The sequence below is a fragment of the Natrix helvetica genome (assembly GCF_964273705.1).
Source record: "Natrix helvetica genome assembly, chromosome: 2".
Lineage (NCBI taxonomy): Eukaryota > Metazoa > Chordata > Lepidosauria > Squamata > Natricidae > Natrix > Natrix helvetica.
This window is the reverse complement of record NC_138552.1, coordinates 243,558,491-243,586,262: the sequence shown is the minus strand read 5'-3', so window position 1 is coordinate 243,586,262 and position 27,772 is coordinate 243,558,491. Positions and strand designations below refer to the sequence as shown.

The following is a 27,772-nucleotide window of genomic DNA, read 5'->3' as shown; positions in this document are numbered from 1 at the left end:
GCGGCCTCTGACCCAGTGTCGATCCCAGGGGGCTCCCTGGTTTACCGAGGAGTTCCGGGAGATGAAACGCCGGAAAAAAAGCCTAGAGAGTGGTTGGAGGGTCAGCGGGTCCGAATCTGATCGAACACTAGTAAGAATTCATATTAAATCCTACTTAGTGGCGATAAAAGCGGCAAAACAGCAACATTTTTCCGCTCTTATCGCATCCGCAGATAACTGCCCAGCCGCCCTGTTTAGGGTGACCTGTTCCTTACTTAACCAAGGAACTGGGAAAGACCCCTTGCAGGGTAGGGCTGAAGAATTTGTTCAGCATCTGCAGGATAAGATAGCTCAGATCCAGACAGGCTTGGACTCTGACTGGGTAGATTCGGGCGAGTCGACGGGGATGAATCTTGTGGAGACAATCTGGGATGAGTTTGACCCTGTGACCCCCGAGGGCATGGACAGGATTATGGGGAAACTCAGTGCTGCCATTTGTGTGCTGGACCCGTGTCCCTCTTGGTTAGTTTCGGCTTCCCAGGACGTGACACAAGGCTGGCTCCAGGTGATTACCAATGCTTCACTGAGAGAGGGGTTCTTTCCCACCGCCTTGAAGGAGGCAGTGGTGAGGCCCCTCCTCAAGAAGCCGTCCATGGACCCAGCTTCTTTAGCCAACTATCATCCGGTCTCCAACCTTCACTTTGTAGCAAAGGTTGTCAAGAGTGTGGTAGCACGTCAGCTTCCCCAGTACCTGGATGAAGCTGTCTACCTGGATCCATTTCAGTTGGGTTTCAGGCCCGGGTACAGCACAGAGACGGCATTGGTCGCATTGGTCAATGATCTCTGGCGGGCCCGGGACAGGGGCTGCTCCTCTGTCCCTGCCCTATTAGACCTCTCGGCGGCTTTCGATACCATCGCTCATGGTATCCTACTGCGACGACTCGGGGGGTTGGGAGTGGGGGGCACTGTTTTACGGTGGTTCTCCTCCTACCTGTCGGATCGGTTGCAGTTCGTGTTGACTGGAAGCCAGGGATTGACCCCGATGTGGGTCACAAAACAATAAACCCTCCCCCCATAATGAAGCCCAAGCCATATTTTGTAGGTAAAAAGAAAATAAGACCCTGTCGTATTTTCAGGGAAACACGGTACCAGCAGAAACAAATATCACTTTGTGAATAATCATAAGCAGAACTACTGGCAAGTAATTTTGTAAATATATTCCAACTAATAATTTTGCTGATGTAGCTAAGCATGTAAAGTAATTGTAATTATATCTATAGAAAAAGGTGACTAGCAGTTTTGTCAGGTGCTCACTTCTTGTAGCTGGTGTGTGGAATTGATAATCAATTTCTTTAGCTTTCTTTCACAAGACTAGAACTTTCAGTATCCCTAATCACCTTGTTGTCTGAACTTGCAAATCACACAAGTACTATTTGCACGCATATTTATATGGTTATCATCCTTACTGAAACTGAAGTGGTAAACTGTGCACAGAACTTTAAAAAATGCCAATAAGCAATTAGTTGACTGATTAATGATTATAAATACATTTCAGAGATACACTCAACAAAATTTATGGCTGTCCAGGAGAGCCAATTAGATGTCATGCTGTTTAAATAGATACCTAGCCAACAAGCCACAGAATAATGAGCTTCCAAAAGAAGAATTAAACAACAAAAATGTCTATAAAGGACCAAATATGCCAAATCAAACTTATGAATACATTTCTTAATAGAGCTCTCAATATTTACTTTCTTCAAAAATTTATCAAAATCTTATCCATTTAAAGATTCATTGATTGAAAAATAATCCAAGTATAATTTTATGGAATTATTATTAAACAACTGCATCTTTTCATACTGCTGAAGCTTATTGTGGTCAATTGATTGGCTTGTTAATTTCTGCACCTGTCATCTTAAAATATAGTGGTTCACCCAGGCATTTGATTAAATTTGTGCTGCAGTGCCTTTTGATCTGCCTCAATAGTGTCATGAATTTCAATGTTACTGTGTTTCCCCCAAAATACGACATATTCTGACAATAAGGCTATGCCACATTTTTCTGGTGGGCAAAAATATAAGCCCTCCCCCGCAAACAAGCCCCCTGGACAACCCCCCACCTCTGACCAGGCAAAGCGCTGCTCAACAACCTAGTGGTGCCAAGCCATGGGAACTGGGGGGGGGGCAAAGGTGATCATGTTGCTTGGTGCCTTCGGGATACCGCTAGGTTGGTGAGCGGCGCTGTGCCCAGCTGAAGAGGGGTTTTGCCGGGCAGCTGCTCTCTTGCAAGCGGGCTCCCAAAGTGCCGGGCACAGCAGCCACCCTGCAAACCCACTTTCCAGCAGTGCAGAGAGTCATTCACTGACCTAGGGGTATTGCCAAGCCACCTGTTCACCGCCACCCAGCTCTCGTGGCTTGGCACCTTCGAAATGCCAGTGAATGGCACTCTGCACGGCAGGAGAAGGGGGTTGCATGAGTGGCTGTTCCACTGCCGCTCGTGCGCCTCCCAGCCTCACGATGCCCTGGCCCAGCTCTCACTGCAGATCCAGGGCATCTCCGCTGCTGGGCACCGCCATCCCAGCATGGCTTTTTTGGCAGCTTCCAAACTGAGTCTTTCGGAAGTGGCCACTCTGGGCGTATGCTCTATGGTTGTGGGCTGGCTGTCAGCACCCAGAGTGACCCCTGCCAAATGACTCGGTTTTGAAGCCACTGAAAAAAACATGCTGGGATTGTGGCGGTAGAGGTGGCAGCAGAGGTGCCCTGGCTCTGCAGGGAGAGCTGGGCCAGGGCATTGTGAGGATGGGAGGCACGTGAATGAGAACGGAACAGCCGCTTGCACAACACCCCTCTCCAGCCGTGCAGAGAGCCATTTATTGGCATTTTGAAGGTGCCAAGCCACGGGAGCTGGGTGGCAGCGAACAGGCGCTCACGCAGTTTGGTGATACCCCTAGGTCAGTGAATGGTGCTGTGCCCGGCTGGAAAGGGGGTTTGCCGGGTGGCTGCTCGTGAGTGTGGTTGCTTCATGGCTGTTATACAGCCATTCGCCCATGAGGCTGTGCCCGGCTCTTTGGGAGCCCGCTCGCAAGAGAGCATCCGCCAAGCAACCCCAAAACAATAAACCCTCCCCTCATAATAAGGCCCAAGCCATATTTTGTGTGTAAAAAGAAAATAAGACCCTGTCTTATTTTCGGAGAAACACGGTAGTTTACTTTTGATGTTTTAATTGAACATTTTTTTCTTTTTATGCAGATATATGATCTCTTTTATTTTGAAAAGTATAGATTTCTTAAAAGAAAAAAATAATTAGAGAAATGCAGTCAAATTAATTAAAAAATACATTGAATGGCGCTTTGCACGGCTGGAAAAGGGGGTTGCGTGAGCGGCTGTTCCACCGCTCAAAGATAGTTGAACAAGGATGTATTTAGGTCTGGGCCAACTGCTATTTTCAGATCAGTAAGATTTTGTCAAAGTCCTCAAAGATCAATTTCAGAAACAGTTTGAACAATTCTCTTTATAGGTTATTTTGTTTTTGTGGAAAATATAAAACCTCATGATTAAAATTTGCAATCTTTATAGTAGACAGCATCTCCCACATAATGGATGAATTTATTTTTGCTCAGGTGTTCTCTACCTGCCCTCGTTAACATGCCATTCACAAAGCACATTGTTTTCTACAGTTTTGTACAAATGGCCCAGAATAGGAATAATCAATTCATGAAAGAAAAGCAAATGTGATAGATTCATTTGCCCAACTCCTTGACTAGTAATATTTTAAGGTTTTATGCACAGAAGCCACATGTATCCTAGTTATGTGCATCAAAATTCAGGGTACAAAACTGGATATGTAATGTTGGTACAGAGAAGCATATCAAACCAGAAAGAATAAAGCCAGCAGATATGATTTTCTCCATCCTTGATATGTTGATTATTCAGTACTTAATCATTTGCAGAAGACTCTTTCATATTACACCCAGTGGGAACAGATGAACACATTGGAAACCCATCAATTAAATGGCATTTTTAAAGAAATGTCCATCAAAATACACATTCTAGACCTCAAAAACTAAGTAAACTTTCAAATATGTAAAACATTTTTCATATATCTTTCAAATGTATAATTTTGTGTTTCTCTCCCATTCTTGTTAGCATTCATCCATAGGTATTCTAGCATCCATGTCTTGGAATGAGACAAAATCCATAATCAATCAATCAAGAGTGTAATGTTCAAGTTGTACTACAGCTTACAATACTTGCTTTGTTCACAAACTGTTCGAAGTATTTGCTATTTGAAATAATCTATAATCTCATGTGTTTAGACTACTGAATTGCACGTCAAATTCAGATAAAACTCATTTTTATTATTTTAGCTTCTCTCTCCCCCTTCCTTAACAAAAAGCTAATTTACTTGTTGTTCCCTTAGGTACATAGTACACAGTTCATAATTCATTTGATGTAAAATGTCAGTTTAGATTTTTGCACTTCTCTGATATATGGGAAAAATCATGTACATTTCAATTTTCTTCTAGGAGACTGCCAATAATTCTCACCCCTCCCCCGTGCAATTGAGTTGCTCAGAGTTTTGTGTTAAATTAAACATAGAAACTGTGAAGAATGATATTTACAAGACATACAAAACAAATATATGAATCTGTGAAAAAGATAATATTTTCCCTACCGGAAAGTGATCTCTCCCAAAGAGCATATTTGATCCTTGACTTACTTCTCAATTATAATTTAATACTTCAGAATTGCCAGGGGCTTTCTCCACATTCATATACAAAGAAATATTAGCATACATATACTACTACTCTTCAGAGAATTCCTTTTTGGTATAAAAGCAGTATTAGAAAATGAGTAAGAAATTAAAGGCATGAGATTAAAAAAAAGAAAAGGAAATACATCTACATACCTCTCTACATACTTCTATCCATCCTTGCCTCTACCAGACCCACGTACCACCTTCAAACTGTTCAATGCTCCCTTTCAAAATACCTAATCAACCCATTCATCTTTCTTGGTTTTCTTCTTAACCCATCCACTCTACATTCCTTCATTTCGTGATTCCAACCTCCTATATTTTCTGTGTATGGCCATTATACCCATTTTATACTAGTCACTCACTGAGTGACTAGTATTAATTCCATATTAATTCAGTACCTATGATTTCTTGACCCATTACTTCTTATTTTCTGTCTCATGCTTAAGTGCTTAATTCTCATTCTGTTCATCTTAGCTTTATGTTTTCCAAAATAGCCACTCATCATAAATTAATAGAAGGAGAAGGAAGAAAGGAGAATATGAATCCTTATCAATGTTTGGCAGTGGGTTTGGAAGTTGTGTCATGGTAACTGGACTTCTTTCTTTGTTGGTTCAAAATGTTTCACTGCTTATCCAAGTAGATTCTTCACTTGGATAAGCAGCAAAATGTTTTGAACCAACAAGAAAGGAAGTCCAGTTGCCATGAATCAGCTTCCAAACAACTCTACCTGGATGATGAAAATCTTTATTGGAAAGGTTTGGCAGAGGATGTGGCCTGCCTGCCTAAGACGCATGTGAGGGCTGCGCGTGTATGCGTGCATGAAGATGTGGCGGACGCCGGGGTCTGTCGCAACCGTACCGGTTGCAATGGGATCCGGAACCCACCACTGACTGGAAGGCTTTGTTTTTGAAGTCTGAAATCTAGAGAGATTGCAACCAGAGTCCCCAACATGTAGGGTAATTCAGGAATCTCCCCTGTGCTGTTTAACATCTAAATGAAACCTCTGGGTAAGATCATCCACTGGTTTGAGGTTCAATATCATCAATATGCCAATGACATCCAGCTTTGTATCACAATCCCGAGTTTCACAGTTAACAATGTTCTAACCAAGTGTCTGGAAGTCTTTGCATCTAGATGGGATGGAAGAAACCTAGCTCAAACTTGTCAAGACTGAGTGGCTGTGGTTGGAATTCCTTAAACCCTACCCCCACAATCTGTGATCCAAGAATTTATAATCTGTATTTTTTGAAAATTCAAGATACTCTCCTCTACTTTTTTACACAAAAAGTATCCTGTAAAAGAGATTGGAGTGGAAAGTACTGTCCCAAAGTCACTGAATTCTGTAGTCAATTGGTGACTTCAGCCTCCACCACCATATTATATGGGCTCATCAAATTTCCAAAAAAAGTATCATGGATTAATGGGGTCAATACAAAAGCATTGCTCAATATTATTTGTAATGCATGAATTTGTTAAATGGATATTCAATGCAGACTAAAGTGAATGGTGCCCTAGAGCAAGTTGAGAATAATTTCTTTAATTACTTTTTACATTGGTTTCTTACAGGAGTATCAATCAATTTTATAGGTGAATCTTTGCATTTTGAGAGTTCCAGATGTACATTTTAAACATTTGACAATGCAAAATGCTTTAATTGGCATTTTACAGTAGGTCATAATGGTGAATTTGCATAAAAGAAAAAGAAAAAAAAGAAAGAAAATAAAAATAATTATTAATAAAAATAATTTAAAAGCTTCTTTCCTTCATCAGCTTCTTTCCTTCATCAGATGAAGGAAAGAAAGAGCTTTCTTTCCTTCATCAGAATATCTATCTATCATCTATCTATCTATCTATCTATCTATCTATCTATCTATCTATCTATCTATCTATCTATCTATCATCTATCTATCTATCTATCTATCTATCTATCTATCTATCTATCTATCATCTATCTATCTCTCTATCTATCATCTATCTATCATCTATCTATCTATCTATCTATCTATCTATCTATCTATCTATCTATCTTTCATCTATCTATCATCTCTCCTTCCATTTACCCACCCATCCACGCACACACCCATCCACAAAGGGAAACTATTTTACCATTCAAAATGGATATTAATGAGGAATTTTAATGCTTAATTTTCAATGCTTCTTAAATGCCCTTAAGAATGACTGGAGCTGCATAGCTGATGAAGCATCTGCAGAACAATTTGTAAAATAAAATAAAAATAAAAATAGCGCTTAGACTTACATACCATTTCATGGTGCTTTATAGCACACTCTGAGCAGTTTAGAGTGTCCAAATATTGCCTCCAATATTTGAGTCTTCATTTTACCAACCTCAGAATGATGGAGGGCTGAATCAATTTTGAACCGCTCAGGATTGAATGCCTGACAATACTGCATTCTAACCATTGCACCACCATGGCTCAATAGCAGTCACCATGTCCCATGCATGTGCAAAATATTAGCTGCCTGTTCTTTGGATGTGAAAAATGACAGGTCTCCAATTGCTGATGAAGAATGGTAGCATGATTTTGTATGTGTGCTGAACTGGATAACCGCTGTGTTTCAATGCATTATCCTTCCTCAGATATTTCCTCTAAGGAGTTGGTACAATATAAACTGGACAGGCAGGAGTATCTCTTGCCCAACCAATGATATGTATGTAAATCTTCCAGCTTTCTCAAAAGCAAAAAATGATAAGCCCCTTACCATTCCAATAAGTTTGAAATGCATAAAATAGCACGCAAACATATAACAACTTCTACATAACCTGTGAGAAATTGTGTTTCTAAATATGGGCTCCTTTTGCTGAGTATGGTCAACCAGTTTTAATTTAACCCAGTGGTTTCCAAACTTGGCCACTTTAAGCCTTGTGGGCTTCGAATTCCAGAATTTCTCAGCCAGTTATGCTATGCTGGCTGAGGAATTCTGGGATTTGCACAAGTCTTAAAGTGGCCAAGTTTGAAAACTCCTGCTTTAAGCTAATATTTTTTCACCAGTCATGTCCCTGCATTTCATATCAGAAAGCAGTGAAAAGTACTGATAAACTATAGAAGCCTGTTTTTTATGCTGCCAGTTTCAATTAATGAGCCATCTAGATTTTTGCCAAAAGATTGTTACATGTTTTTAGTTATTTAATCCAGATCTGTGTTTCTACCACAAATAGCATAATCAGAAGATGGTTGGAAATATTGCTATGCTTTCTCTAATAGCATCTCTGTATCATTGGCACCCCTCCCTTGCAATCACCTAAGGCTGGGAGGGAACCACCCCCACTAAGGTTACAGCACAGTGGCGTAGCGTGGGGGGTGCAGGGGGGGCCGCCGCACCGGGCGCAACATCTGGGGGGGCGCCCTGACTCGCCCTGCGCCGCCCTTTGCCGGACTGTGGCCGTCTCTTTCCTCCCGAGGAGGAGCTCGAAGGGCAGCGGGAAAAGGCTCGACTGAAGGGAAGCAGGTGCCGCGGGGGTGGGAGGTGCACCGGGGGCTTCGGGAAGGCGAAGGAGAGCGGCGCTGCACTGCGCTCCGTCTGCCCGCCGCTGCAACGCCACCGCGTCCTCCCGCTCCGCCTGGAGTGCCCCAGGAAGCCGGCGCCTTCCCGAAGCCCCCGGTGCGCCTCCCACCCCCGCGGCACCTGCTTCCCTTCAGTCGAGCCTTTTCCCGCTGCCCTTCGAGCTCCTCCTCGGGAGGAAGGCAGGAGGCCAGCATGGAGAGCCTCACTTGACTGATGCCGACCCAGGGGCAGCTGCAGTCGGGCCGCCCTCGCTTTAGGGGGCCAAATTACTTGCCTTGCCCCGGGTGCTGACAACCCACGCTACGCCACTGTTACAGCATGACAAGTGTGGGGTTGTATCTTTCTAGACATAGCAGGGATTGTCTATTGGGGATGTAGCATTTGACATATTTTTAAAAACATTATTACTACTATGCAGAAAGAAAAGAGTGGTAAGAAACAGAAAAAAGGAGGTAAGGAAAGACAAAAAATGTACAATACATATTAAGAAAAACTCTGTTTTTAAGCACAGCAGTAAACAGTTAAAATTAGTTGCATCTACAAAGAATTTTTTGAGAGAGATTATTCCAAGATATTTAGCAGTACTCAAACATCAACAATCAACTGAATTTATGGAAGGTAGATGGGATTAACTCTTGTTAGTTGGAGAATTCTGATAATTAATCAAGTTATTGGTTACTACTTTTTGAAAAAGTGCATTAATAATTATTAATAAGATATATTGCATCCTCAGAATTTAAAAACATTTTTAATACATCTCAATCATTTTTATGTGGTTTATATGATGAACCAATGATTTTATCATCAAACTAAATAAATAAAAGCATACTTATGATTGTAATAAGTAAGGAAAAAACATCTATTTTTAATAATCCTGGCTAAAATAATAGAATACCAAAATTATTATTTATTTGCTCCAGACATTTTCACTGAATCATACCAAAGGTTGTTTCCATGTCTACCAATTGACTGATTGTTTGCAACCAAGTCATTTTTGACGCCTAACGAGATAGATTGATTTTCTATCACTGACAATCTATCCCTAACCTATTATTTCAAGTCTCCCAATGGCACACCAATTCTGACTAAGCTCATGCACTCTGCTGTTGGTCATCCTGTTCTTCTCTTTCCTTTCCCAGCATTAGAGCTTGTTCTAGAGAGCTTCTCTTCCCATAATGTGTATCTAATGTTATCTATCTACCAACACTTTTAAGTGTTAGGGTTTCCTTTTACAATGTAGATATCAACATTTAACAAGGAAATCTCATGACCATTCAGAACTTTTACAAGTCTGAAAAGTTGGCAACTTCTGGCTATATTAAAGACAGTTGTAAAAACAAATAAGTAAACTTATACTTATCTTATATCAGTCAATATAATGATGAATTTTGATTTTAAAATCAGAATTAATAGAACCAATTATTACCTGAATAGATATAGGTGTAGCTAAATAGCTTGATTTTGTTTAATATTCACAGCTCTATTATTTTTTTTTAAAAAAAATGTTTCACTTATTTTATAACCTTTGATTTAGGATTATAAAACGAGTAAGAAAAATAAAGATAAAATTGGAATTATATACTTTTCCAAAACCCTTTCTAGTTGAAATGATATAATTTTGTTGTTGTTATTTCAATTGAGATGCCAATATTTGTATGAGGCATAAAAGCTCTATACAGTTTTAATGTAGGATGTCTTGCTTACATATTTGAAAGTTACTTAATTTTATTTTTTAATTGTTTTGTTCAGATTTTTAATATTCTCTTTTTCATAAAACTTGCACAATAGTATGACCCAAAATATATGCTCAAAAGACATACCAACTATAGGATGCCCTTAACCAGATCTTGAAAAAAACAGGATGACTTTTTCTTATAAATAGTAGTACTGAGAAATATTGCAAAAAAGACCTAGATCCCTATGTAATAAATTTCCAGTTGAGATTCTAAAATATAATTAAATAGAAAACTAATGTTATATGGTCAAACAAACAAATAAATATTTATTTTATTCACGATTTAAAGTTTTGAAGCAGTTTTTATTCCTGTGATTGTCCCTGGCCTTCCATTTGCAAGCCAAAGCTGGTTGAGAACAGGGCTGCAATGAGTAGCTTGATACCTTTTGAAGACAGATGTCTCCAGATACTATTTTTGCTGTTTTTGAATCATATTACACTTATTTATAAGAGGATCTCTTTACATCCTCTATTGTCTTGGTCTCAGAAATAAGAAAAAGGTAAAGGTTTCCCCATGGATTTTACCCCTCTAGCTGTGCTCATCTCTATTCCTTAAGAGCCAGCGTTGTCCAGAAATTTAGTCAGGTGGCCAGCACAACACACTGCACAGAGGTGGTATTCAGCACTCTGACCAGTTCTGGTAGCAGAAATTTTGAGTAGTTCGGAGAACCGGTAAATACCACCTATAACTGGTCCTGCCCGCATCTATTCTCTGCCTCCAGAGTCCCAGATGATTGGGAGGAAATGGGGATTTTGCAGTATCCTTCCCCTGGAGTGGGGTAGAAATGGAGATTTTACAGTATCCTTCCCCTGCTACGCCCTCCAAGCCATGCCATGCCCACCAAGCCACGCCCACAGAACCAGTAGTAAAAATTTTGAATCCCACCACTGATGCTGCAGCAGTGTGTATGGTGAAAAATGGAACACTGTTACCTTCCTGCATGCTTATAGGGGATACTATTCGTTTACTTGCATTTGCATGCTTTTAAACTGTTAGATGGCAGGAGCTGGGATAAGTAACAGTAACTCACTCCGTCTCGCGGCACCGGGTCTCAAACGGCCAAGCTGTAGACATTTAACGATCTAAGATTCAGCTTCTTAAGCACTGAGTCACCGCATCCCTTGTCTCAAAAGAGCAGCAACTAAAACAGCTTTCTACAGAGCACTGACATTTCAAATGTTATTATTTACAGGTTAGTGTAAATTTTTGTTTTTGAAATGCTAATTGCTACATATTTGAGTTTATTTTAAATGTATTTGAATACTAGGAATGCTGCAGTTGAGCATCGATTCATATATTGCTTTCTTAAAGTTTTAACAATTCCTACGGAAACATTTTGGGACAAGATTAATGGGATGAATTTATTCATTGGGGGAGGTGGAAGGAGACAGGAAAAAAATCTTTTCTCTGCTGTATAAAAATTGTCACTAATCATTTTAAACTATGCCCTTTTATGCCTCTTTGGTTTCTTTTAGCTTTCTATACAGTTCTTTGATGTAACAAAGACAGTTCCAGACAAGATTTCAGTTCGTCTGAAAAAAAAAAAGTCTTGAGGCAGAATGCAGTGTATTTAAAATTTATATACTTTATAAATGCCTTTGTTCTGAACTTGAACATCATGCAAAAATTCTCAGGTTTCTTTTACCTATCAAGTTTAGGATCATTCCCTTTCTTGGTTTCAACTTATTAATGCAGTGCTGAGTTTAAGTGGTGGTTCTGTCTTTTACCTACATGAACACTCATGTCTGACTTTTCTGATCAGTTTCTAGTTCATGCAGTTTTCACTGATAAAATAGCTAAAATAGCCAATTAGATTAAAGCAAATTAAGGGATGGTTGATGTCAACCATTACTTAAACTGAATCCCATATCCACAAAATATGAATGCACTAGTTCCTGTTAAGATAACAATCCTTATCCCCTTAGCAATTTTACATCTATCTCTGTTAAATTTTGTTTGTCACTTTCATCCCATTCCTTTAGCCTCTGAGAATTATTCTGAGTTGTATATTTTTTTCTACAGAATTGTCTGTCTTACACAATTGTGGATGGTCTGCAAAACTTTACAGCAATTCTGTTCTTCTATTCATCCAAGTCACTAATAAAAATGGTAAAAAGAAGAGAGCCCAATACTTCTTTTTATGTCATGAAAAAAAATGCTTCCAATGGTATCTTTTGTTACAGCCAGTCTTAGGTTAATGATGGCAATTGGGACTACAACTTCCAACATTAAACAATGTGATCATAAAGTGTAATGTCACATATCTATTCTGCTTAGCAATGGCAATTCTAGCAGTCCCAGTTACCATTGTTAAGCAAGGATCGTGTGCTTCATTGATTTTGTTTGTGGGAAGTCTGCAGGAAATGTCATCAATCACAATTGCATGACTGTGGCTTGTTGTAACTTTTTAATCTCAAGCCAGGCATCAAACTCCTGGATCATGACCATGAAACTGAAGAGATTGTATGATGGTGAGAACTCCAAGACCAGTTAGAAGCATATTCATTTAGTGCTGTTGCAACTCTGAATAGTCATTGAACAAATGGATGTAAGCCAAGCATTAACTGTAATGGTATATTAACATTAATTGTATAATGTCAGTAATTACCTGTCCATTCTTAATATCTCTTTGGAAAATAATCTTTGTTTTAAATAGAATAAAAAAAGAATAAAAGGATTATAATAAGACTAAAAAGTAATAAAATAATTAGAGTACTTTTGATGTACCTTCTAAAAGACAGAATTGAATCCATATATAAACATGCTGCATTGCTAAATAAAACTTAGCTATAAATACAAATATGAAACATATTTAACCATTTTATCAAGTGCAGTATTTCAAGGTACAGTTTTGAAAAATGAACAATAGTTCTGTCCTTTAATCATAAAAGTCATGATATAATCCCATCCATTTTTTTATTGTTCTTTCCCCAATCCTCTCCAAAAAATAGAAATTGTTTCCAAAGGTTGCTTTAAGCACCTCCTCCTCCTCCTTAGTGAATGTTTACTGTCTAGGGTATCAAATATCAAATTTTACTATAATTATATCTTAATAATATTGGGGAATCTGGAGGGAAATAGCTAAAGGATATAAAGGTAAGCAATACTTCTGTTTCTGGAGAATTAAGACAAGCAAACAAAGTAATCAAAACTTGGGCTCAATTAATTTTAGCAAGCTTTTCTAATAAATTCCTCTTAAAACATTTATAATAAAGATCTATAGTTTACTATTGAATTTAAAATGTGCATTTGACTGCTAATACAGTCAAAATATTATAATAAAACATAATGGCAAGGTAAATACAGATTATAGAATGTCTTATATATCAGGGCTTTTTTCATATTTGCTGGTTCATTTATTATTCATTTCAGTTCCAATCACAGTCCACTGGACAATGGGATGGAAGATCTTTAATAACTTTGAATGCTAATTTAATTCTACTTAAATACACATAGTCTACTGAATGCCACATGCTTTTCAGCATGATTTTACGTGTAAATCAAGATAATATGCTTTCAGGTCATTAAGTAAAAGGAAGCATGAACTAAAACCTATTTAATCAATGAGGTATTGCTTTTAAAGTACCACAAGGTCATAAAAAAGATCATTTCAAAGCAATACATTTCCTAACTGTAATCAACAACAAATGATGAAAGAAACTACATTATATGATCATTCCCAGAAATAAACTGGCATAACCATATGATTACATTACCTTAGATACTCTTCCTTTTCCTTTGGTACCGACTGTTTTGTGGCTCACTAAATTAAAATACATTATTCTCCACTATTGTACACTGATACAAACATCAGACCACTTTCTTGAAACAAATAAACCATTGAAAATAGTATGAACCGAACCTAGTGATTATACAATGCTTTTTTAAAAAAAAATTGTGTGCAAAACATTTCACATACATCTATCACAATCCTATATATTAAAATAATACTATTGTCTCAAGGATAGCAGCTCTAATATAGTATATTTAAGGATAAAAGAATGAACACGGATTCATTTAATAAAGTCATGTATGGAATCACATTTGAAGTTGATTCTCTTTGCTATATGTTCTGAATTATTGTACAATAAAATAGTATCTATGACTAAAATAGTCATGGATGTAATATAATGTCTTATTTCCAATATAGCGCATTGTATTGGAAATATGAAGCAGGTTTCCATGACATATTCATCTATGCTAATCTCCTAGAATAGGGTGTCTCAGTGGCTGAGATGCTGAACTTGTCAATCAGAAAAGTCAGCAGTTCGGTGGTTCGAATCCCTAGCATCGCATAACGGAGTGAGCTCCCGTTACTTGGCCCAGCTTCTGCCAACCTAGCAGTTTGAAAGCATGTAAAAATGCAAGTAGAAAAATAGGAACCATCTTTGGTGGAAAGGTAACAGCATTCTGTGCGCCTTCAGCATTTAGTCAGGCTGGCCACATGACCATGGAGATGTCTTCTGACAGCGCTGGCTCTTCGGCTTTGAAACGGAGATAAGCACCACCCCTGGGAATGACTAACATATATATGCAAGGGGAATCTTTATCTTTACCTTTACTCTCCTAGAGTTACCTGTGAAAATTTATTATAAGCATCAACACAACTGTTGATGAAAGTATAGCTCTGTTTTACTTTGTTCTACCTCAGGCTGTTTAGCGTCCTCTAGAGGCAAGTGATAGCACAGCTCTACTCCATGTACTTTTGAATAGCAATCATAAAGGGTCATTAATGGAGGGCATATACAATGAGACTGTTTTATTGTACTTACCACCAGCAGTTAGGGCAATTTCTACAGGTTCACTGATCACATAACCTTGGCTATTAGAAGCATTCACTTCAACTGTGTAGTTTGAAAATGGAATTAGTCCTCCAATGGACACCCAGACATTTGCTTCTTTGCCGGTATGTAAAATTTGTGTGCAATTTAAAATACTGTAATTGCCATTAGCTGAAAGAGAAAGAAGGAAACCGTGAGATCTTCAACTGTTACAACTTGAACATTTCTGAAGATAATAGGTTTATTCCAGTAAAGCCAGCAAATTGTTAGATGAAAAATTACATGATTATCATTTGGTGCTTTACTCACCAAAATTAAATATCAATACTGTTGACAAGCTTAAGGTGGAATGAGACCAGGGTTCCCCAACAGTGCATCTGCAATTTTGAGACTGTGGTGTGGATGCTTTCACAAAATAACTGCCATGGAAAAGAGGGATGTCCTTCACCCTCCCTCCCACTTCCTACTGAAGTATCCCTTTCTGTTTCTGCTTATGCTATTTACTTTTGGATCCCGTCCCCCCAAGCAGTTAATGGAAGCCACCCACATTTCTTTAATTTTTAAGCAAATGATACATCTCATTTGGCATTTTGGGAAAAAAAGGTGCTGGGGGATGGTGATAGATCAGCAGTGTAACCCTTTCCTTTTTCTTCTTTTTTGAATAAATACTCAGGCACAAGTACCATTAGCCTGACACCTTGATCAGGAATAATACATTGGCTTAGAAACTACAAGAAATAAATATTAGATGGATCAGAGTCTAATTATTTATGTTCTTCTGGTACTGAGTAAATTAAAGAGAATGTCTTCCAGAATGGCTAAGGCATTCAAATATCTACTTCACTATTAAATCAAAATAAGTCTGGAAATGGGTTGTCCCAATTTTTCTTTTCTTTTTTTCCATTTTTTTATTTTTTCATTTTCATAACATATAATCACATGTATACTATTACATAGCCAACATCATATTGTATTATGAAATGTTTACATCAATTCATCTTACCATCCACTCCCCATAAGAAAAACAACAATTATTGGCTCTTCTGCTCTCCATACACTATATTTGTGTGTTCACTTTCTTCTCCCTCTCTCATCCTCTTTCCCACCTCCTTTCTTCTCTGTCCTCCTTCCCTTCTCTACTTCCTTTTCCTCTCTCCTTCTCCTCTCTCCCCTTTCCACTCCTCATTTCTCTCCTCCTCTTCCCCCCTCCTTGCCCTCTCTCCTATCCCTCTCTTCTTCCCTTACCTCTCTTCTCTACTTCCCACTCTTCATCTCCTTTAATTGGCGTATTTCAGCCTTTGAGCAAGCTCCATTTTATATTGATGGTATTCCCTTTTCAATGTACATATTTAATTTTAACATGTATTCTCCTCCTTTTTAAAAAAAAATAGAACAAAAAAGTATACATATATAGTCATTATGCTGTTAATCCCCCCCCCCCAACCTAATTTTGGCTGAGATGTAGAACTGGTTACAATTCCCAGCTATTCTCATTGTTATCTTTATATAATTATACATTCTTACATGCCCCCAATTTGTGGTTTTGACTTTAAATCTCAATAGTTCAGCATTATAGGTATATTTCATGTTCCCTCTCCATTTTTTCATATCTTAGATTAGATTACCCTTAATTGTCTATACATGGAAATCCTCACTGTTCAATGTTCATTACAATTCCCTTAATCTATTATATAGAATAACAAGCAGTAAACATCTCACTTTAGTCATCATCTTAAAAGTTCTATATATGTCCATGTTTCATATATTTTAACCCATGCTTAGTTATCCTTCTATTGTCATATTCAGTCAATTCATAACTCCATTTTATTGTCATATTTAGGAATGAAACCCTTATCTTAGCTTTATATTTTCCCTTAAGTGTTTCTAGTTTTCTGATTTTTTCCTAGTGAGTCTTTTGTCCCACTTATCTGTTCCTGTCTTCTCCCTTTTCTTTGTTTTGACATATCCACTCTTTTCAATTTTTCCCAGGCCACTTGGGAAAATCAGAAGAGTGATGGGAGCCATCTAACTCTTTTTTTCCAAAATTGCAGTTAGTTATACAAGTCTTATTTCAGGATTCTGGTCCACCTTAAATTTGATTGAACTACTGTGAAACCGGAAGAGAATCTGGGGCCATGTTAATCTTTTGCAGAGAAAAAAAGGATGGAAGAGGGGGGGGGGACCCTCACATTTCCCAGTTAACTCTGTTATTATCCTTTCTCCTGCCACCTTCCACCTCCGGTGGACCACAGCTGCTCAAAACATGACAAATTTGTAAACAGCCAGGTACAGGTATGTTTCTCTTTTGCCTCCTGCTTTTCCAAGTTCTGATTTATGGCAGATGGTTAAGTAAAACTTCCCGCACAGTCAGGGTTAGGTTATTAGTTATCAGTGAGAAGGAGTGGTTTTTTTCCTTGATTTTTGGGAGTTGATTCAAACAAAATAAATCCTTCGGAACATTTGTTTTCTATTTCAAATCCAAAAACAAATTTAAAGTTTATATTTAAGTGGGTTTGTCACTTCTCTGCTTTCTCCCTTTCTGTCTGCATTTGTTTTAAAGAAATAGCTTTGGGGGGGGGGGTGTTTCAACCCTCCATTTTCCTTTTTATTCTTTCTTTCTTTTGAGAAAATCCCAATCTGACCATCAATATTATTTATGCTCTCAATATTTCTTTGCCTTTACCAGTTTTGATTTATGGCTGTGGGTTAGATAAATTTTCTTTTTTTATAATTTTTCTACTTCTATCTGCAAACTTGTGTAGCTATTTATTTATTTATTTATTTTGACAGTAGAACCAACATTCTAGAGATAGGGCAGGAGTGTCTCTTGCTAGAGACTGCTTCATAGGGTGGGTTTTATCCCTAGCTCCTCAATATCCCATAAATTTATGTATGTATTTATTTATTTTTGATTTTAAGACTCCCAAACAAATTCAAGGGTATGATGAACGGTCAATAAATGTATGATGGATGGTCAATAAATATTATAAATAAATAAAATAACTTAATAAAATCACTGTATTTTTCTAACTATCCATTACTAGTCTTAGAACAAACAATCATTGCTTAATCTACTATTAAGTACCTATCCAGGGATGGGCTGCTGGGGGCTCTGAGAGGTTCAAAAAACCTCTAGCTAAGATTCTATGCAGTTCAGAGAATTCCCAAATCTCACTCCTAGCTGGCCCTGCCCACCCTTGCCCTCCCAAGAGTCCCCACAAGGCACGTTTTAGATTCAGGTTAGGCGCAGAGGCTCAGGGAGGGTGAAAAACAGATCTACCAGAAGGGCCTGGGGAGCCTGGGGAGGCCATTTTTGCCCTTCCGGAGGCTTGAGAAAAGCCTCCAGAGCCTGGCCAAAAAATTGGTCTACCAGAAGGGCCTCCGTAGCCTGGGAAGGCTGCTTTTGCTTTCCTGGAGACTTGAGAAAACATCCCCCCCCCCCATGGTGCAGGAGACCTACTAGGCCATACCTACCATGGCTATGTCCACCCAGTAACTGGGCAGAGAACCCTTTGTTAAAATTTTGAAGCCTACCACTGCCTATGCCCAACTTTTGTTGAAGTGCAGTGAATGCATTTTCCATGTCACTTTGGGATATCTCTCCACATGCTGTAATACATGCACGTGGATATGAAGCAAAATATGAAAATGTGCTAAGACATCTAAAACTATTACTTTAGATGCAAGTGCTGATATCTAGCAAGTAATCATAAGCATAACAGTTTAATCAATTTCTTTCCTTAAAATAAGTTTTATATTCCTTTACATGTTCCATCTATAAAACCCATTTCCAGCTACATAATAAATATTAGTTTTTATATTTCAAAATGCTGCTGAGGAAAAAAAAAAGCTTCAAGCTAAGCAACACTTTGTTCTGTTGCCTCGATAACAACATTAATACACAGTAATTATATAATTAGTTGTAACATTAAGTTCTAGTTATAGCAGCATGATTACTTGGCAATTATGAGAAGTATATAATTACTCAATAATTATGAGAAGTATGTAATTACATAACCATTTTATTCAGCTGCCCCCCCCTCCAATGAACTTGCATATTTATAATGAGTTTGGTGATGCAGAAGTTCAAATTGCTCACCAAGTCAAATTTAAACAAAGGACATGGTGGCAGATCTCCTAACAAGAATTATAGGCAGAACAAAGGTTTCTCATCCAAGCAGTTTACACTCCCGGCAACTAAAGTATTAGGGAAATTTCTTTCCCCCTTTAAAAATTCAAGTTCTCAAATTACTCATGCTGGAAGTGACACAGTATGCCATTTTGCCACTTTTCACTGCATAAACCTGACTTTCAGTGGGCTGGAAAATGCAGCCACATTGGTTCAGCCTGATAGAAAGTGTGATACTGATAAGCATTTCCCATAAGTGAGTGGTGCATTCATTTTTTTCCATTTTTTTCATTTTTTCATATGTCTCCTCTTCCACCTGACCCACAATCCTAAATTCTACAGTTTGGCATCAGGATCATGCTCTTGTCTCTAAGGGAAATAATTTGATATACTGGTAAATTTCAAGTGTTGTTACCTTCCTCCACAATGCTTTACACCAAGACAATATATAATTTGTTTTATCCTTTCCTTCCTGATCATGCGTTTTAATCAACAGAATAAATAGTTTATCAACTACATGCAACAAAGACACTTCGAACTAGTCAGTTAGCCAATGACTAATAGGGAGAGGACATAATAATATTTATGTTGCTAATTTTATTCAAGCAAGCACTTCAATTCTATAGAATAAAAGATTTTCATTCTTACAACTTGTGCGCAGTGGTAATCTCTTGAATGAAATAGGACGGTGTTTGATATCTTACAAAGGAGTTCTGAACATTAAAAAGGAAGAAATGGCTTACTTTAGCTAAAAAAATTCTGACCAAATTAGAAAAAGGCACAGGAGCATGATGAGGATTTTTTAAACAAAATAAATAAGGAGAGCTGTCCATGGTCTCTGTGCCAAAAGGTGAGTCAATTACTCCGTCACAAATGTTAAGCATGAAAAAGTTGGTGCACAGTGTTGATTCCCTTTGATCTTTGTCACTTTTTCTTAATTACAGAATCATTTTAACCCTTCTGAAAACCTTTCGGAAAAAGTTCAGCCCATCTGACTGAGGTTATTCTTTCAAAATGAAGTCCAAGATGCCCTTTGGGCTGGCTGCTCCCTTTGATAGCCCAGGCCAGCCTCCCATTGTGCTCACTAAGATCAGGTTGTGGAAGTAGCTGACAAGTAAATGCCACTGAGAGCAATCAAGCAAGAAGATGAAGGCAGATTTTCCGTTCCTTCTACTGCTTATAACCTGTGTATCAAGCAATTCCTTCCTTCTTTCTTTAAAAGAATACTTTTATCTCATGGACTCACAGTTCCTGCTGAGAAGAGGGAGGTGAAAAATAAATGACCTCTTGACTCAAGTATATTTAGGGGCTTGTTCTACACAAAGAGATTCACAAAGGAGATATATTATAGTCCTGAAAAGTCTGCAGGCTATCATATCCCCTGCTGTGTGAGTAAAGGAGGGAAGCACACAAGTCATAGATAGCTATGAAATACTTGTACCAGGGTTTCTTTTTAAAAGAAATAACACTAATCTGTAGTTTTTTTTAAAAAAATAATTCAAAGCACAATTTTAGCTGCCTTTTTAGAAAAACATGAACTTGTATCGACAGTAATTGGCAGATGGGACTTGGGTGAAAAAGGATCAATAGAGGTTAAATGCAATAAATTAGGAGATTAAAATATTTTACACAGAAAGATGGCACATGAACAACTGCTCTGTTTAAAGATTAAAAATACCAGTAGCAGAAATGACTGAATGGCTTTAATAGCTTTAAATATAAACATTGGTTAACAGGTACATTTGTTCTTTCTCATGAATCAAAATCTTGCTTTGGACGGTAGACAGTTTTGTTTTCGTAAGAAGTCATTTTACAATGCATAATAATCAAATACTAGGTAGGATGATTTCATCAAATTAAAAGAGCACTTTCATTTCCAGGTGTAAACATATAAGTAGATTCTTAAAGACAATGAATGTAATTGGACTTTTAAGAAATAACTAATCCTAAATTAGTTGAGGTAGCACAGACAACATGTTACTGGTGCCTTGATCTGTACAACCTACTCTGTTTTTGAACCCTGGATTCAAAAGTAGACTCCCTTCAAGTTAAAGCTTTCCTTTTTTAGCCATAAACATAGAAAAGGAGCTGCCCTTCATCCAGCTTTAGGGTTACTGAAAGTTCAGCCTTCCTGAGGAACATTTGGAAAATCACAGTTCATAAATGCCTATCTGATTATTGCTTTTGATAATCTGGACCATATACTGGAGAATTCAATGTCTTATCTTGAAATGCCTCTTGGTGATTTCCAATTTGTTTTTGTACCCATATGCCATGTCGGCTGTAAAAATATCCAGCAGTATATCCAATTTCCCTTGTAAAGTAAGCTGTTATGGGGCTTGTTATATGCTATCAGTGACTAAGGATGGAAGTATAAGAAAATGATTTAGGAAAAAAGCTCCAAACAGCTGGTTATTTTTATTTTTTATTTTATTTTTTTCTTCAGTACCCATGTATGGGTACAATTTTATATGTATAAAATTGAGACTGGTAGTCTAAATTATTTCTGTTCTGGGGCCATCATCCTGTGGGATTCGCAAGACTGAAATAACATAAATGGGTATCCTTTTCCATTCTTCTTATAATCATTGTCACAAGAATTTAAATGCCTCATATATTCCTGTAATTTTTCCCTCTGCAGGCTCTACTATTTTGACCTTTTCAATATTCTGTAATTTGACTGGCTGGCCATTTCAGATTCTTTCCTTTTTACAGCCTTATTAACTTATGGGAAAGAGGTGAAATGGGTGACCAGTCAGAATACATAATATTACAGAGGTCAAGTAGTACAGTAGAGTGCTAAGCAGACAAGCAATGCCACCTATTAGGCATTATCAGCCCAATTTCCTCTTCTTGTTGCAAAGGCTGTTAACAAGAATAAAAGATGACATAGCATCAAGTCATTCATGGATAAGAGAGTAATTGAAAATGAAATAAAAATAAACCAAATCCATCCCTTTCTCTTTTTCTGTTCACTAACTGGTCTCATCTGCTCATAAAAGAAAATTCTAAAATGGCAGTAGCCATCCAATTAAGTGAATTTACAGCAATCTCATTCTGTCCATTGGCCTTAACTTATCTTAGCAATATGCCATATTGCTGAAGAATATATGGAAAGACCATTAGAAAAATGAAGAACACATGTAGCTTTGTTAGCTGGGATGACTGTAATATACGTATTAGGCTACGTTGAGGCCATAAGTATAAAGTTCAAGATTCTAGTTTTAAAGAATTATTAATGAGAGAAGATGGCAGTTAAACAAAAACAAGAAAACAAAAGCACCCTTCTGACTGGTTGGCAAACCACGAATCTGTATTTTGTTAAATTTATGATGCAGCATGGAAGGAGACCAGAAATATTTTAAACTAGCTGATAACCGAGTGTTGCCCGGGTATTTATTTATAGGAGTAAAATGTCCAGACCAAATGTAATTTCTAATGTTGGATTTTCCCCCTTACTAGAGGAAGCCTCCCTGTGGAGTACTGTGAAGAAGTTACCATGGCAACTGCACTGTGCTGCACAGTAGAACTCATTTTATGGCAGTACAGTAGAAGGCACAACATTTTAAGGCACAACAAGCTGTATTTTAACAGAACACACACCCCGATCGGTTTTAGGGGTGTCTTACCCCTACAGTATTTGTTTCCAGAGAGTAAGACATTTGTGAACCAAGTTTGGTTGAAATTGCTTGAGGAGCGCGTGTACGTGCGCGTGCGCACACACACACACACACAAACACACACACACACACACACACACCATGTAACTTATGTTTCTAGAAAACTCACCAAATAGCTGAGGGAGATTTTATTGGAGGATTTAAACTGGAAATCTACATCACAATGTATCTATAGTCAGTATGTACATTTGTATAGAGACAGGTTTTTACTGGTGTTTTGAATATTTTCCTCATGCAAAATATTTCTTACAAAAATACTCATACTCACTATATCTTCAGCAATTCATTCTAGTTGCTGATATAGTAACTGTGAGATAATTGGGTTGATCGGTAATATTTTCTTTTTCAGGTTCAACATCTATAGCATGACTTGCAGGACCACATGTCCCATGGCTGCAAGTTTAAGATCTCTGACAGAAATTGTGTACGTTCAGTTGAACTGAAATTGACCAGCTGCTGGCCAACCTTTCTCTTAAGCCTAGCAAAAAGTGGGGAAGTAATTGAAACTGACAAATATAGAAAAAGTGGTGTTATCTTTTGCAAATAATACTATATACTTCTTGTTGGAAGCCTGGGGAAACTTGGTGTCAAGCACTATATTTTAATGGTGTTGAAATAAGTGGGGGAAATACTTATTTTATACCAGCCTAGGTAATTATATTTTAAGTAGTCTGAGAATGAAGTAAAGGTAACATCTTAGGATGAAGGACCTAAAGTGTGGTTGACAAGGAATGATTGTACAATAGTTGTAGTTGCTAGGCAGAGCTTAGGACTTCTTTGACATTGTCAGGGCATGAGGGAAGTTCCATTAATTTCAGAGCAAAATTAATCACTGTTATCCACTTAAGATAGAAGTGATGTCATCTTTTGACTTAAAGTAGTTTTGCCAATCCAAAACATGCTGATAATGCAGAATACCCATATAACATCTCAAATCATGTGGATTGATGCTTCTTGCCATACCTGGGAGTTTTTGTGAACTTTCCTGAAGTATCCAGGAACATTATGGTTGTTGAAAGTGGACAATACTTATAAATAACATTAATTTTCCTAATCCATTAGTGTACAATTATTTATTTACTAAAATGTATTGGCTGCCTGACTGCCTCATTTAATGATGAATCCAGGCTGATTGCTCCTTCTTTCCATTCATGTTGATATGACCCTACTGTTATAGTCCTTCTATTTGTATGATTTGCATCTTTCAAAACCAACTTCTCTCAGAGTAGCTCAAAATAGACTAAAACTATAAAAGCATTCTGACTTTAAATATTTCCAATTAGCAATAGGTAAAAAAACAACAGCAGGGCATTGATTGAAGTGCCTGTTAAAATAACTAATGTGAGAAACCAATGAAATCAGAGCTGGGGAGGGCTTTCCAGGGAGTAATGGCTATTTTCTTCCTAGAATCCAGACTCAGCATTAGAAAATGGAAGTTCCAGTCAGTTCTCCTGTTATATTATTTTGTAATTAATGAAACCACATCTGATCAGAATCTTTAACCTTTTACATACTTTCTCATTCTTTCTCTTCTCAGCCAAAAAGGATAGAATACCTGTCCTCTAATCCTCCACTCCTTTTTGCTATGGGTGATTTCCCATAAACAAACAAACAAACAGTAAATAAATAAAACAAAGTTAAATAAATAAATATACAATAAATAAATAAAACAAATAAATAAGTATCTACTGATTGTACTGACATAATCCCTTTTCCTTTTTCAACAGCCCTGCTTTTAATTACTATTTTTACGGCATTCAATTACTATTTTTAACCTCCCAATTTTATTTGCTCTACATTAAGAACAAAGGGGCCATTTGAGGGATGGGCTCCAATTGTGTCAACCTGTCCCATCATATCCAGCAAGAGAGGCATGTCTGGGTCCCATTTGTTAAAAAGTGTCATCTGGCAAAAGCTAGGTAGACAGCCTTTTCTTTCTAGTGTCTGCTTGTTGGAGCTTTACCCACATAGAGATTAGATTAGCCCCAGTCCTGGCAGTCTTTCATATGTCTTTGAACATCTCATTATACTATTGGCCATGGAGGTCAGAATATATGACAGAGTTTGTGGGATGATTGTACTGAGGGTTTTAATTTTAGCTAATATTTATTTTTGTCTGGGGATGGTTAGTTTATTGCTATTTTATGTTTTTAATAGCTGTTTTTTATCCAGCATCATGATGTTGGCCATATGCATGGCCTTATACTTTGAAATCAATAAATAAAATCAGTCAACCTTCCATATTTTATAGGGTTGTTATAAAGGATAAAATGAAAGCTGTTTTGAGATACCGGAGAAAAAGCAGTATACAAGTTTCATAAATAAAATTGCTCATATAATGAAATAAATTATTTTTTATGGATGGTTCAAATTAGTTTTCCAATACATCGCAGGGACTTAGATTGAATAATTCTTATCCTCTCTTTCAATTACAATTCTATGTTTTTGCCTATTTTGAATAAGATTGTGACATATATTATTATTAGATCACAACTTCAACATTCTTTGTTCTAAAATTATCTATTGCATTCTTAAAATGGGTTAACTACTGGGGTATTAACAGAAGATGCTAGTTCATTATAAATGTTCTAGCTTGCCCCCTACTGCATGAACTCAATTGTCAATGCTTCTTCTTCATTCCTTTTTGCAACAAAAATAAGTGTCTCCCAAATCCAGATTCTTTACCCAGTTGCTTAGCCAAATACTTGACTAGCTGCAGGAATTTAATTGTTTCTCAAAGTCATGAAGTAAATAAAGTAAAATTGCATCTTTTAATTGAGCAAACAGAACACATTAATAGCATTAAATTTTGCCTCTGTTGTTCTTTGACACAAATGAGACCTAAAATGATTTCCAAAAACTAAGTGGATCTCATAAACGTCTAGAGATTAAGTAAGAACAACTTACTTAATATTCTGGATCACTATTTACCACTAAAAAGTTTATGGAATTACTTACAGTCCAGTCTATTAATTTAAGCATACCGTTCTCTTTTCAATATATTCACATCAGATTGTGTTTAATCTGTATGTTGAAAGAGTATAATCCACATAACTTTAAGACTTCAGTAAACTTTAGAAGACTTACAAACTTGCACAGAGGGCAGGCACACATTTCCTAGCATGCAAAATATTTCATTAAGAAAATTAAAATGATTTATTCTGCTTCTGCAAGAACGAAGGTGGAGCTAAGCCTATAGAAGGCAGTGAAGCTGATCCATTTGGCCTCTGTAAATCCTTCTTAATCACGTTTTAAATATTTCACATAAAAGATCTTTACTAACTTTTAATAACAATGATTCAGTTATACAAAGTACAAAAACTCTATTACAACCATTATTACTTATATTAAATTTCTTTAGTCACCTGAAAAAAGTTGCACTAGTTAGTATATCTTTCCATATAATAAAAAGATCCCAGAATAATCAACTATGGGTTTTCTATCCTTTCCCCCTTTTGTGTTGTTGACTGGTGTTCAGAATTATTGTAAATAAAAATGTTCACTTTTCCAGGGACACTGCAGAAAAAAAAAGATTAGTTGAGAAAAACAAAGGAAAATGTCCTTAAATCCATAATCAAATATCTAGACTGATTTTTGTCACTTGCACTTTCATTGATTCCAACTGTAGGCAGTGACTCCAGAATATAAAAAGTGGGATGCAATTGATTTTATAGTAACAAAATAAACTGTTTTTTGAGCAACAATGAATTGGTATCAGTTAGTCCATTCAATCACAGACCATTTTTTTTTACTATATTGAACAAATTAAACTCTACAGTATATAATAAGTCATTTAAGAAATGCTGATAAAATTCACTACAGTCAGTTAAAATGATGTACAAAAAAAATGGATGTCTGCATTTATTATTCAATATGATCCTGGCATTACCAGTTGAACATGAAAATGATTTCATATATTACACACTTTTGAATAAAATTAATACAACAAATGTTATCCAGTAGAGTTTAGTGACTTAAGAGTCAGCGTCACTGAATCAGTCATTTAGCTGTTAACTTTCTGTTTGTAAATTGATCTACTGTCTACCTTATTTGTGGTCTGAGTAAAATTTATGTCTAGATTAAATAATAATACAAATTTACCACAGCATAAAAATGTATATCAATGCCCCATAATAAGCTTTTTTTTCCTGAAAAACTTTCTGAGCAAGAAACAGTAGCCTCAAAATGTAGCCTTATTTTAATATCTATTTTATGAATCTAATAATAGGGAGCACTCTCATTTAGTTATACAGTTTTAGAAATAAAAAAGTAATTTCTTCAGCTCAGTTTTGCAGGCAAATTTCTTGGATAGGCTTAATATCCAGATGCTACTATGAACATCACTTTCAAAGACAACTATTTTAAAAAAAGATTTATGTACATTATCCATCTTACTGCTAATTATATTTGTACAAATTTCTTACTATTACTGGGAGCATCATTTTGTAACATCATTTTGAATAAACATTCAGGAAAAAACTATATAAGATCAAATTAAGTGCCACTATTCATAGAGTAAATCAATAGTATGGTTGATATTAATATTTGGCAATATGTCTTGAAACAAAAAAAAATGTTATTAGCATAATGATACATAAATTTTGCTTCAAACATTCTCAATATACCATATCTTCAAGATGCAGGGAGGGATTTTTTAATTGGCCATTATTCATATATGCAACTCCCATCTGAAATTATAAGTGATTTAGTCTACCAAAAAGCTGAACCAACTGACACAACATTGTCTCCTGCCTAAGCAACTCTTGTGCTTCACTTATTTGATCAGAAAAGAAGCACATTTGTCTCCCCCACTATGGAAAAGTGGAACAGTTGTATTTTTTTTCAAAAAGTCTTGGATTATTCAAGTAACTTGGATTTTACAAAGATTGTATTTTGAAATCGTAGCTATAATGGACTAATTTGTTGAATGTATAAGAATATATATTCATACATTTCAAACATTTTCTTCAGTGGAACTATCATTAACTATTGCTTATTGCTTGTCAAACTATTTTCCAAAGCACCAAAAGGCAAGACAAAAAACAATGGTTGAAAACTAAGTAAGGAGAGAAGCAACCTAGAACTAAGGAAAAAATTTCCTAACAGTGAGAGCAAGCAACCAATGGAACAGCTTGTCTTCAGAAGTTGTGAATGCTCCACCACTGGAGGCTTTCAAAAAAAAAA

The 27,772-nt window shown here is 36.8% G+C and overlaps 1 protein-coding gene across 1 annotated transcript in view; it reads right to left on the bottom strand.

Moving 5' to 3' along the window:
- USH2A (usherin) overlaps positions 1 to 27,772 on the bottom strand; it is a 507,951-nt gene that overhangs the window by 190,873 nt on the left and 289,306 nt on the right. The window contains exon 38 of the mRNA XM_081943929.1: positions 14,771 to 14,950. Coding sequence (XP_081800055.1) covers positions 14,771 to 14,950 — 180 coding nt within the window. The remainder of the gene's footprint in view (positions 1 to 14,770; positions 14,951 to 27,772) is intronic.